This window comes from Giraffa tippelskirchi, chromosome 7, assembly GCF_054371585.1.
Source record: "Giraffa tippelskirchi isolate mGirTip1 chromosome 7, T2T-mGirTip1v1.2.pri, whole genome shotgun sequence".
In the NCBI taxonomy this organism is placed as follows: Eukaryota; Metazoa; Chordata; class Mammalia; order Artiodactyla; family Giraffidae; genus Giraffa; species Giraffa tippelskirchi.
In genome coordinates, this window is record NC_137281.1 from 24920100 (window position 1) to 24933599 (window position 13500).

General features: G+C 40.3%; 1 protein-coding gene across 25 annotated transcripts in view; it reads right to left on the reverse strand.

Annotated features, from left to right (window-relative positions):
- Nucleotides 1–13500, reverse strand: part of WWP2 (WW domain containing E3 ubiquitin protein ligase 2) — a 182765-nt gene that overhangs the window by 110035 nt on the left and 59230 nt on the right. For 24 of the 25 annotated variants that reach the window (XM_081512580.1, XM_081512595.1, XM_081512588.1 and 21 more), the window contains 2 exons: nt 10174–10321; nt 9694–9815 (listed from right to left, as the gene is read on the reverse strand). In XM_081512580.1, the coding sequence (XP_081368706.1) occupies nt 9694–9815; nt 10174–10321 (270 nt within the window). Of the gene's footprint in view, nt 1–9693; nt 9928–10173; nt 10322–13500 lie in introns of those variants that run through there. The other variant, XM_081512601.1, reaches the window with a different exon arrangement.

The window sequence follows — 13500 nt, forward strand, 5'->3', positions numbered from 1 at the left end:
TGACCCCAGATTTAAGGACAACCAAATCCAATGCATAATCTTGCATGGGATCCTGGATGGGGTGGGGGACAGGGGAAGAAGTCACTTGAAGTTCATTTTTGCAACAACTGGAAAACATGAATTATATAATAATATTGTAAAAATATCAGATTTCTTGATTTGTTTAATTTCCTCCAGGGGATCTTCCCAACCCAGGAATCGAACCCGAGTCTCCTGCACTGCAGGCAGATTCTTTACCAACTGAGCCACCAGGGAAGCCCAAGAATACTGGAGTGGGTAGCCTACCCCTTCTCCAGGGGATCTTCCCAACCCAGAAATCAAACCGGGGTCTCCTGCATTGCAGGCGGATTCTTTACCAGCTGAGCCACCAGGGAAGCCCCCTTAGAAAACACACACTTAGATACTCAGGTATAAAAAAGTATAAGGTTTGTAATTTGAAATGATTCAACAAATCACTACACACATAGATACAGATATACAGATGATGTTTAAGACAAATGCATCAAAATATTAGCACATGGATGAGAGTCTAGGAAATTCTTTGTCCGAGTCTTGTAACACTTCTCTGAATTTGAAATTATTTTAAAACAAAGAAGCTTGGGTTTGGGTGTTTTTTTTTGTTTGCTTGTTTTTTTAACTACTTCAAGCCATTTTCCCTCCTCGAAACTGGGACAATCTGGTAGCCAAGTTCTGCAGTGTTGATGAGGCCAGGTGCCGGAGAGGTAAGCTACAAGAGAAAAGTGGGTCTCAGGTCCTACCTGCTACCAAGCTAGAAAGAAACGAAGATCACCCAGAGGGCAGGTACAGATGAAACATATGCTGATGGTCACTGAAGCTGGGCGGGTAGGGATTATGTTTGAAAATACCTCGAACAAAAAGGGTTTTAAAAATCAATATTCAACCTCAAAAGCTGGCTTCCACACAGAAATGACTAGAACCATCCTTAAGAGCCAGACCAGGACTTTTGGTCAAGTCCTATGTGCAGCCGCAGCTAGGTCAATGTCCCCGCTGAGTTGGCCAAAGCTGACCATTACGTAACTGCTGGACTTGAGTAAAACCCTCCACTGTAGCACTGCTGGCCAGTCGGGACACAGGAAACATGGGCTGGGTCTCCTAGTCTACCTCCAAGTCCACCAGGGGGAAAACAAGGGAGAGAATGAAAGGGTGAATTATGTCCCATGCAGCAGAAAAACACCAGGTGAAGCAAGCACCACCCTCATGCACTTTCCCAGGAAAAGTGGTTCCAGGAAGACCCAGCCACAGTGAGAGAAGAGTCACCTCACCTACTGAGAGCCACTTCCCTACGAAACCTTAGATGTCACTCTGGAAGCACTTCTGGCCCAGCAGCTCCCAGAAGAGAACAGATGCCAAGACCACAGTGCTGAAACGTCCTGTGTTCATTCAGCATTCACACTTGCAAAGACTTTGCGTTTGTCCACTCTTTGCATTCTCTCTTGGAACAACTTCAGGGCTGCCTCCCATTTAGGCAAGGAGGTCTCGTATCAGCAAACTGGGTCTCGGCCTTTCCATCTCTGGGATGTGAACTTTCCAATCTTTGGGAAGGAAAGTATCAGAGGAGATTGAATAATATTAATAACTACCACTGCTACTACTAATATAGTACCAACATATGCCAGGTACTGTTGTTAGCTCACTGAACCTCAAAACAATATTTTACAGACAAGGAAACAGAAGCATGGAGATGTGAAGTGACTGACTGATGTACAAAGCTGGGGGAATCAGGAGTCAAGCCCAGGGAGTCTGACTCCACAGTCTACACATTCTTAACCACTTCTCTCTACACAACAGATCTGCAATCACCAGAAGCAGCCTTGCTCTGCACAGAAGGCATTATGAAACAGGGCCAGAGTGTTATCTGTTATCAGCTATGCCGTTGCCAGCTTAGGTTTGTCTTTCTAAGAAAAAGCAGCCCAGTGCCCAAATTTTTCCATCAGATTCAGATCTGATGTGCCTCACAACTCAACCCAGGCACACACTCAAAGTGCTAAGGCTGGTGTCTGCAAGAGCAGCAGGAGCTGCAGCCACTGCCATAAGCAACACAGCTCCTGGGAGCTACAGAATACACCCTCCTGAATCGCTCTGGGCTCAAACAGAAAGTCTCAATAGCAATTACAAAAAAAAGGAGCAGAACCAGCAAAACATAGGGGATGGCAAACAGTTCACCAGCAGACAGTCTCCACTAAAGCTAAACATACACCCACCCCATGAACCAAGTCCACAAGATAGAGACAGACAGGTAGATAAACAGAAGTGCGTGTCTGTGTCCTCCAAAACACATGTAGAAGAATGTCTACAGCAGGGACTTCCCTGGTGGTCCAGTGGCTAAGACTTCACACTCCCAATGTAGCAGGCTCAGGTTCAATTCCTGGTCAGAAAACTAGATCCCACATGCCACAACGAAGACTGAAGAGTCCTCGTACTACAACTAAGACCATGTGCAGCCAAATAAATAAATAAAATTTAAAAAAAAAAAAAAAGAATGTTCACAGCAGTATTGCTCATGATGTCTAAAAACTGGAAGTAACCCAAATGTCTACCAACAGGAGACAAGACAAATAAATTGTAGTATATTCATACAGTAGGATACCACACTCCAGTAAAGAAAAAAATAAACAACTCTCATTTCACGCAAAAGCACAGATGAATTTTACAGATATAATGAAGAGCCAGGCACAAGAAAACATACTAGCTGATTTCAGTGATACCAAAATTCAAGAAAAGGCAAAACGAATCAATAATGATAAAATTCAGAATAGTGGTTATCTCAGAGCAGGGCAAGGAAGGGACATGGGGAGACTCCTAGAGTCCTGGGAAGGTTCTCTCTCTTGATCTGAGGGGTCATTACACAGAGGCGGACATACGTAAATACTCACTGAGCTGTCTCACTTAAGATTTGTGCGCTTTTAAGAGAAAAAAACAACTTGAATACCAAGGGGGAAAGAAAATCAAAAGCATGATTAAAGCAAGACTGTTTTCATTAGTAAATAAGACAGGACAAAAGTAAAGGCACTAAGCTTTCAACTCAAACAGCTATAAATGATTGACTGAATAAATAAGGCAAATCTAGAGCAAAGGGTTGAAAAAAGTTAACATTAAAAATGGAAATTAACATTAGAAAATACAATATAATTGGTAAGTCCAAATACAATAGCTGTCCTGTGAAAAAATAAATCAAAAGCCAAAAATTAAAACAAAAATGTTATGCCAGGCAAGAGAAAAACATTGGGAAAAAATACACAAATACCATAGCTCAGTTGGTAAAGAATTCGCCTGCAATACAGGAGACCCCGGTTCAATTCCTGGGTCGGGAAGATCCCCTGGAGAAGGGATAGGCTACCCACTCCAGTATTCTTGGGCTTCCCTTGTGACTCAGCTGGTAAAGAATCCTCCTGCAATGTGAGAGACCTGGGTTCGATCCCTGGGTTGGGAAATCCCCTGGAGAAGGGAAAGGCTACCCAGTCCAGTATTCTGGCCTGGAGAATTCCATGGACTGTATATTCCACATGGGGTCACAAAGAGTCAGGCACAACTGAGCGATTTTCACTTTCACACAAATATCAACATTTTTAAGGGAGAAAAATTAGAAACATTTTTAAAAATGAGAATGCTATCTAAAATCTTTATATTAATAATTTGAATATCTCATGAAATGGTTTTCTCAGAAAATATGAATTAACAAAATTGACACAAGATAAATCAGAAAAGACGAACAAACCAATCATTATGGGGGAAAAAGACTGAAAAAGTCATCAAAGAATTATTTCAGAGAAAGCTGCCAGACCTAGTCGGTTTTATCGGTGAGCTCTTTCCTGCACTCATGGAACAGATAATTCCCATGTTACAGAGTCTATTCCCAAAGGTGGAAAACACTTCAATTTACTTTATAAAATTAGCCTAGCCTCAATTCCAAAGCTGACAAAAATAGTACAAAACTACAAACAAATGTCACTCATGAATATAGATGGAAAACTCCCAAAGAAAATATGAACAAGCAATTCTAACAAAATTTTCAAGGAATAATCTACCATGAGCAATTAGGTATATTCTAGAAATTCTAAGGTTGTTACTACATGGAAATTAACGTAATACATCGAAAGGAGAAAAATCATGTAATTATCTCAATGGCCGCTTAAAAACTATTTGCTAAAAATTCAAACCCCATCTAGATTTTTTTTTAAGACAACAATGATTAATAAACCAAGAAGACAGGTTACCAACTAATCAATCCTCACCCTCATACCTGAAGAAGTCACTATAAGCTTGGTTATTTAACCAATAGGAAAGGACACCTATTTCATCACCACTAAAACAGGAAGTTGTATGCAAAGCAACTGACAAGAAAAAGAAGTATAATTAACTCCCAAGAGGAGCAAAATTATCCATCTTAGAAACCATATAGACATCTACCAAAGGACTTCCCTCGTGGCCCAGTGGTTAAGACTTTGCCTTCCAATGCAGTGGGTGTGGGTTGATCCCTGGTCAGGGAACTAAGATACCCTATGCTTCATGGCCAAAAAAACCAAAACACAGAAAAACAGAAGCAATATTGTAACAAATTCAATAAAGACTTTAAAAATGGCCCACATTAAAAAAAAATGTCTACCAAAAAAATCCAAAAGAAACTGTTGAAAATCTATACTAAGAAGTCAGCAACTGACTGACTATAAAAAATACAGACACTAATAGTCACATACCAATAATAAACATTAAGTCAAAAGACATAATAGGAAATGATCCCTCTGAAAATAATATCAAAGCTTCTTTAAAAATTAAAAGAATCTATCTGAAGATAACTTCAAAATGACTTGAGTGAATTTAAAGACATTCCATGTTCCTGCGTAGGAAGAATCAGTATGAAAATTCTCCATAAAGGAAACTTTACACATGACAGGATATCTACAAAATATCAAGGGATTTGGGGTAGGAGACTAGAAAGAGGGGAGAACCCAATAAAATAAAGTTCATGTGATGGTATCATCCATGCAAAGAAAAAAGGCAGGAAGATTTTGAAAAGAAGAGAAACTTGAACTGTCAGTTATAACAGCTAAGACAAAGTGATTTAAAAAGGCCAATTAAAAAAACAAACAAGGACTTCCCTGGTGACCAAGTGGCTAAGACTCCAAGCTCCCAATGCAGGGGACTCGGGTTTGATCTCTGGTCAGAGAACTAGATCCCACGTGCCACAACGAAAAGATTCCATGCACTGCCATTAAGATCAGAGCAAATACATAAATAGATATTTAAGAAACTAAACAACAAATGAAACATAAAGTCCCCATACAGGCCCAGATATACATATGTTTTTAATATATGCTTAAGGTAGCAACTCAAGTCACTGGGGATATAGATTCAATAAGCAGTGCGAAAGTAATCAGTTAAATATTTGGAAAAATTAAATTAGATCCTTATCAAGAGGGAGGGGATATATGTATACAAGTGGCTGATTCATGTTGTTGTATGGCAGAAACTATCACAACATTGTAAAGCAATTACATTCCAGTTTTTTTAAAAAATAGAATAAAAAATTATACCCCTACTCACAGTGAACACAAAAATAAATTCATGTGGATGGAGAATTACGTTAAAAAAACAAAATCACAGTAAACTAGAGGAAAATAGAGGTAATCATTTACCTGTTCTCAGAATAAGGGAAAGCCTTTCAAAACATAAAAGAAAAGGCTGAAAACATAAAAGGTGACAGATTTGACTACAAAATGTTTAAAACATCTGTATGGAAAAAATTTTTTAAAAAAGATTGCAAAATTAAAATGCAAATGAAAAACTGGGAAAACAAAAATTATAAGACAAAGAATAACAGCCTTAATATATAAAGAGCTCTTTCAAAATCAAGAGAGAAAAATGCAGTATAAATAAATTTAAAATGCAGTATAAATAAAATAAATGCAGTATAAGTAAATTTCAGTACAAAAATGAGCAAAGGACATTAATAAGGCAACAAACACACTTTTAAAACACATTCTGTCTCCTGGAGTAAATCACAGCCTTAAAAAAAGTGGAGTGGAGGTAGAGGGACTTTGAAAACATAACAGCCAAAATGAGTGAGGGGACCTTTGCTCAAACCCAGGTTCAGGGAAACCAACTGTAAAACAACACCTTGAGATAAATGGTGAAATCAAATGTGAACTGGGTATTAGTTGATAATGAGGAATTCATATAAATATTGCCAGATGTGACAATGGTACTTTTGTAAAAAGAAAAAAAGTAACTATATTTTTTTAAAAAAGCCCTTTTTTTAATGAGATGCATGCTGAAGAATCTAGGATAAAAGCTTGAAACGTGTAATTTACTTTAAAATACCGAAAGGAAAAGGGAAAGGAAAGGGAAGTCTCTCAGCCTCTCCAACTCTTTGCGACCGCGTGGACTGCAGCCCACCAGGCTCCTCCATCCATGGGATTCCCCAGGCAAGAGTCCTGGAGTGGGGTGCCATTTCCTTCTCCAGGGGATCTTCCCGACCCAGGGATCGAACCCAGGTCTCCTGCATTGGAGGCAGACGCTTTAACCTCTGAGCCACCAGGGAAGTCCTTAAAATACTGAAGCCAAGGCTAATTTGGTGGTCCAGTGTTTAGGATTCCACCTTGTAATGGAGGGGACATAAGTTCAATCCCTGGTCCAGGAAGATCCCACGTGCCAAGGAGCAACTAAACCGGTGTTCCACAACTACTAAAGCCACAAGAGAAGCCACTGCAATGAGAAGCCCTTGCAATGAGAAGCCCTCACACTGCAACTAGATAGTAGCCACTGCTCATCACAACTAGAGCCCCCTGCACAGCAACAAAGACCTAGCACAGCCAAAAATAAATAAAATTATTTTTTAAGTAATAATAATAAAATAAATAAATAATAAAATACTGCAGCCAAAACCAAATAGATGAAGCAAATCTGACTTAATGTTAATTATCAAGCACACACACACACACATATTTTTTCTTCTTACAAACAAATCCAATAAATGCCAAAGTACAATAGAAACCAGCCATGTTGGCAACAACTGATGGCAGGATAAATGGGGAGAACTTCTCTGGAGAGTAATCTTGCAACATGTGTCCAAAGCCTTGAAAAATGCTTAAACCCAGAAAGTCAGTGTTCAGAAATTTAACACAAATTCTCAACAACTGGTACAAAAATCTGTGAACTCGTAAGAGTACCATCACAGCGTTATCTGTGACTGTGAAAATTATCTGTGACACTGAAAATTACTCAAGTGTTCAACCTTAAATTTTCACACAGCCATCTGACAGATGACTACCAGACAGACGTCAAAAATTGACTTTTGAAGAACAACTAACGTTATGCTGATATATTTTATGGTACAGCAGTGACAGAAAACAGTATGGTGGTTTCTCAAAAAAATTAAAGAGAATTACCACATGATCCCTCTATTCTACTTCTGAATATATTTCCAAAAGAATTGAAAGCACGGACTTGAAGAGATGTCTGCACACCCATGTTCACAACAGCACTGTTCACTACAGGAAAAAAGTAGCAGTTCAAGTGTCCTTTAAAGGATGGATGGATCAACAGAATGTGGTGTATCCATGCAATGGAATATTATTCAACATTAAAAAGGTGATTCCAGGGAAATACCTGGTGGTCCAGTGGTTAGGACTCTGCGCTTTCCCTGATGAGGGCACGGGTTCAATCCCTGCTTGGGGAGCTAAGATCCTGCAAGCCACACAGCATGACCAAGATAAAATAAAATAAATTTTAAAAAAAGAGAAAAAAGGTGATTCTGATACATGTCATGTGAATGAGCCTTAAGGACATTATGCTGAGTGGAAGAAGAAAGACACAAAAGGGCATGATTCCACTTATAGGCAATATCTAGATTCAAAGAGACAGCGAGTAGAATGGTGGAGGTTGAGGGAAACGAGAAAGTTGCTGTTTAATGGATACAGAGTTCGAGTCTGGCAAGATGAAAAAGCTCTGGAGATGGATGGAGGTGATAGCTACAGAATCATGTGAACGAAATTAATGACACTCAACTCTACATTTTTAAATGGTTAAGAAGGTGAGTTTTATGTTATGTGTTTTTTATCACAATTAAAATAAAGATATATTAACACATTCTAATTTTTTTTTTTTATGGCTATGCCGCTCAGCATGAGGATCTTAGTTTCCCGGCCAGGGATTGAACCCATGCCTCCTTACTTAAGACTTCCCTACAGTGGAAGCAGAGAGTCTTAAGCACTGAACCATCAAGGAAGTCTCTATATTAATTAATTTTTAAGGAAAAAAAAAGGGATGTTGCAAAATAATATGATCATGTATGATCTCAATTTTGTTTCACTGACATCTTAAATATTAAGACACTGTATACAGGAAAAAAAAAAACCTCACAATGGTATATATCAAAAAGTTAACAATAATTACCACTAGGTACTGTGCTTCCAGGATAATTTCTTTTCTTTGTGTGTGCTTTTGTGTAAGTCCCAAGTTTTCTACAATTACCTTTGCCATTGAAAGCAAAGGTATGCAAACTGGACACAAGAAAAAGGAGAGAAAAGCACACGCGTGTCAGCTGATGATCCTAATGGGAGAGTGCCCAGAAGTATATTTCCAAGTGACATAGTAAACATAATTACCCTTGAGAATCAAATTATAAAAGGTAGACTAGTGTTTGGGAAAATAAAGACCAACTCAGAAGACAGAGCAGCAGGTAGTTCCCTGTAGAATTAGAACAGAGGCAGGCCCTGATTTCAGAAGATTCCCGGATTCACAGTGGATGCACCACGCCACTGTGTGCCCAGCACAAAGGAGGAGACTGGGGGAGCCTCGCACAGCACTCAAGAGGCCCATCAGAAAGGACAGGCTCAAAAAGGTGAGACCCTTGAATCTCAGCGCTCCCCACCCCCACCTCTCTCTCAAGCTACATCCACGTTCAGAAAATATTTGCTAGACAGCAGACATCAAGAGAAGAAGGAGCCTTTCTTTCTGTGGCATTCCCTCACCACATCTGGTGCTGCTCTGAATAGAGGCTTTATGAGGGAGGGTCCAGATGCCACAACCACGAGCTACTCCACTGACCACAAACAGCAATAAACAGATTTAGATCTCTGTGTAGCAGAGACACGTTGAATAATCATGATGGAGCTTCCATCACATTCCAATATCCAGGAAATGTTTATCAAGTGCCTGCACAGGGCACCGTTTGTAACACCATCCCATGCAGACACACGCACATGTGCACGCGCACGCACACGCGCACACACACACACACACACACACACACACACACACACACGCACGGAGCTCCTTTGTTCTGTTTGAGGGATCAGACTGGGAAAATAATGATTTAGGCTGGAGGCATTCAACAGTCTGATTCTACATGTCACACATGAGGAAAAGAAGGGCAGGGGCAGACGGTGAGTACACGCGTCCCTGAGGAAGATCAAGAGGGACATGTCACTGCATCCCACCACGAAGGGCCCTGGACCAAGGGGGCTGAGTCCCACAGTAGAGGCAGAGGGTAGCCCTCTGCTTTCCTAGAACTCCAGTAATTGCATGCACAGGGAGCAGAGTCACTGCAGCCCCTGGTCCGGGAGGAAACGGCATCAACCAGGTTTATCCGCCACGTGAGAGAGATCCCCGCCTTCATATCCCTTCCCCATACCCACAAATGAACCACGTCAGCCACCCTTGCATCATACGTACTTTTGCCCCCATTGTTCTTCAGGACATTGGAGAGGTTGATGGAGGCAGTGCCTAGCAGTTCATTTCTCAAGGTGTGGCAGCTCCAGACCTTCAGGTCTAAATGACTCTGGGCTGTGACATTCCTGGAAAACAAATACTTGATTCATCACATCCAAGCAGACCAGTGATTCCTGTAACTTAGAAGAAGGCAAAGACATTATACTGCTGTCATCTTGGAGACGAGGGGGGAACCCCAAAGAGGAAGACAGTCACAGATACTCTTCCCCACCCCACCCCCACCCAAGCTGACCCTGTAACCTTCTAGCAAACAATGAATGCTCTGTGAGCTCGAAGATGCAAAAACACCTGAAGAGAAGGTGCCTCAGGTACCCAAGGCAGAGGACTAGAGGCTGATACACGAAACCTGGATCTCCCACCCACAACCCCTTTTTCGACCTCCCTCAGGGGAGCTGCATTCGGAGAAAAGGGGTTTTCTCTTACAAAATGATGATCTCGTTCCAGAGAAGCTCGGAGCTCCCAATTCGCTTTCCAGTCTTCTTGGTCTCGCTGGGTAGTCCATCCACGGCCACTTCCACAAACGAGTTAATTCGAGGTTGACGACTATGCACCTTGGGCTTTGCTGACACCACTGGCCGGGAAAGACAGAAAAAGTCAAGGATGAGTCAGAGGGCTCCCAGCTGCCCCCCTGTGGCACATGTTCTCCCTCTTTTTTGTTGTTTTCTTTAAAAAAGTAAATTTTGCTTTTTTCCTCATTCTAAAAAGACTTTTTAAAAATGTGAGGATATAAAAATATATATAGCACAAGAAAAGAAGATAAGAAAGAAAAATCACTCCTAACCTGAAAACACTGGGATGATTATCATTAAGTCATATCAGACTTTTTCTGATATCTAGTGAATACAGACTTTTTCTAGACTTTCATCTCTTATGTCCCTAATACCTTAAAAACTCCTCTCCCCCCAAAATTCATTTCAAAAGCTACAACCTAAGCCCGTTTATAAGGATATGCCATAATTTAGTGAACTATTCTTCCATTGTTGAATAAACTGCCTCCAACTTTTGGCTCAGGGAAAACGACCACAAATGTATAAAGTATCTACATGCATTTCTGAGTATTCTTCCAAAGGACACGAACATTTTTTAAAGTTCTTAAAACTGCTCAATTCCTTTCTAAACCCACGTAGATATCCATCAGTACTATAGGAACATAGCCATTTCACCAAACACTGCATAGCACTGAATACTATGGTTTTTTTCCACTCTTCACAAATCATGTAGGTGAAACAAACAAACCAAAAAAAGCATAAAGATAACAGCTAAGAGTTAATGAGCACTTATTACAGATACTATGCTGTGCACACATTATCTCACCGAATCCTTACAGTGAGGCAGGAAATAACATCATCACTCCCTTTCACCCACGAGGAAACAGGCTTGGGGAAGCTAGGTCACTTCCCCAGGCTACACATCCAGGAGCTTCGAGCCAGGATGTGCCTCTGGCTGCCTCACTCCACACCATGCTGTACGTCATGACCGGACTTTGCTTATTTGTTCTTATTTGTTTCTTCAGTCACTAGCCGGATTGAATATTTTTTCCATGTACTTGTTAACCATGTGCATTTCCTCTGTTGTTCGTTTCCTTTGTGTGGCAGCATTTCTGATGCTCACGCAGTACCGGCTAGCCTGGGACTCAGTAACACCTAAGCAAGCATATGTCCAGGGCTGGATGCTAGACAAGCTCCTTTTGTACTATGTATCAGCCACAGTGGAAACTCCAGGTCACTAGGACAAAACCCATCTACACGGCTTCTATCCTATGCCCCAAATCAGAAGATATAACTGACAATCCTCACCAGTGATGACAAGACTGCCTGAGCCTGAGCTCCCACCAAAAGTTAGCATACTTCTCTCTCCCAGATCCTTCTGAGGGGTGACAGTCCTACAAGGGTCCACAACCTGGGACAGGGTAAAGCCACCTCTGATTCTCTTCTAGCAATCCTTGTCTTCTCCAGGCCCCAAAAAACAGAAGAGAGAAATCAAGGAACAACAGCAACAAAGCTGTGGTGAAGTTTCAGAAGCAACAACGGATGGTCCTAGGAAAAAAGGTTGTGGTGCTGGGAAACGTGGCCCAGAGTGGGAAAATGAGACCACGCCACACAAAGATCGAGGTTAACTGAGGCCACCTAGTGGTAAGAGAGTAGCTCTGCATGCAGACCCTTAAATCTAAAAAGAAAAAAGGGACTACTTGCAGAGTCCTACCATTTTGAGCGAGACAGTTTCTTTGAAATCAACAAGTTCAAGCCTTTTATTTAACAGTTGGGCCAACTAAGATCCAGAGAGGTAAGACAATGTATCCAAAATCATGGAGCTAGTCAGAGCAGTGCTCACCCTTGAACCAAGTCTCCCAGTTCCCAGGCCAGTTCTGTGAACTCTGCCATCATGTTTCCTTTCGGCCCTTGTTTTTTGTTTGTTTAAATACGTATTTATTTGGCTGCACCAGGTCTTAGTTGCAGCATGTGGGATCTAGTTCCCTGATCAGAGATGGAACCCTGGCTCCCTGCACTGGGGACAAAGAGTCTTAGCCACTGGACCACCAGAGAAGTTCTGGTCCTTGTTTTTTAGTATTTACTTAAAATATATATAATGTGTGTGTATATATATATACACACACATATATATAATTTCAGACATTTAGAAAAGTTGTGAGACTAATACAAAGAATTCTTATAAACCTTTCAACCAGAATCACCAAACATTAACTTCTTACTGTATCTGCTTTATCATTCTCTTTTTCTCCCTTGATTTTCTCTCATACACATATTCATTTTTAACTAAAACTCTAAGAGTGAGTTGTAGACACTACGCCCCTTTAGTCCCAAACATTTCAGTGTGTCTTTTCTAATAACTAAGACATTTTCTAACAGAAACATAGTATAATTATCAACATTAGGAAATTCAACATTCTTTAATACTATTATTTAGGGTACAGATCTTATTCAAATTTTGCCAATTATCTTATCGATGTCCATTATAGCAAGAAAAGGAAAGACTTTTTTCTAGTCCTGGATACAAGCTTAGATCACATAGTGTAATTAGTGGTTTTACCATGAAGTTTCCAATTTACAGAAAAATTGAAGAAAACTAATTGCATATTCTTCACCAATTGTTATCTTTTTGCCACATTCACTTTTTCCCCCTCTCTGTGACCATCACCAATGTTACCCAGAGAACTTCTACAATGAAAATATCCACCTATCACTGTTCAATGCACTGCTGCAAGATACACATGGCTACAAGCCACTTGAACTATGCTAGTGAGACTGAGGATTTGAGCTTTCAATTTTACTTAATTTTAATTTTAATGTAAATAGTTCTTTGTGGCTATACTTTCTAACCTATTGGATAGAACAAGATGCAGATGTATGACATCTTTGTCTGTATGTGTACATATATACATATATATCCACATATTTTAATTTTTTGGTAAACTATTTGAAAGTAATTTGTAGACCTCGTGACAGATCAGCCCAAATTACTTTCAGAAAGCAACGGCTAACAACAAGGACATTCTCTCAGCCCACCTCCAGCTGACCACTGTCATACCTAAAAAAAAATGTAGTCACTCCCTCCTTCATTTCATATCCATTCCATATTCAAATTTCCCCAACTGTTCTAAATATGTTTTTAAAGCTGTTTTTCCCCCAACCCAGGATCCAATCAAGATGCATAAATTGTTTTTGGTTGCTGTCTCCTTAATCTTTTAACATCTAGAATGCAATCCCTTCTTCTTCCATGACAATGATTTTT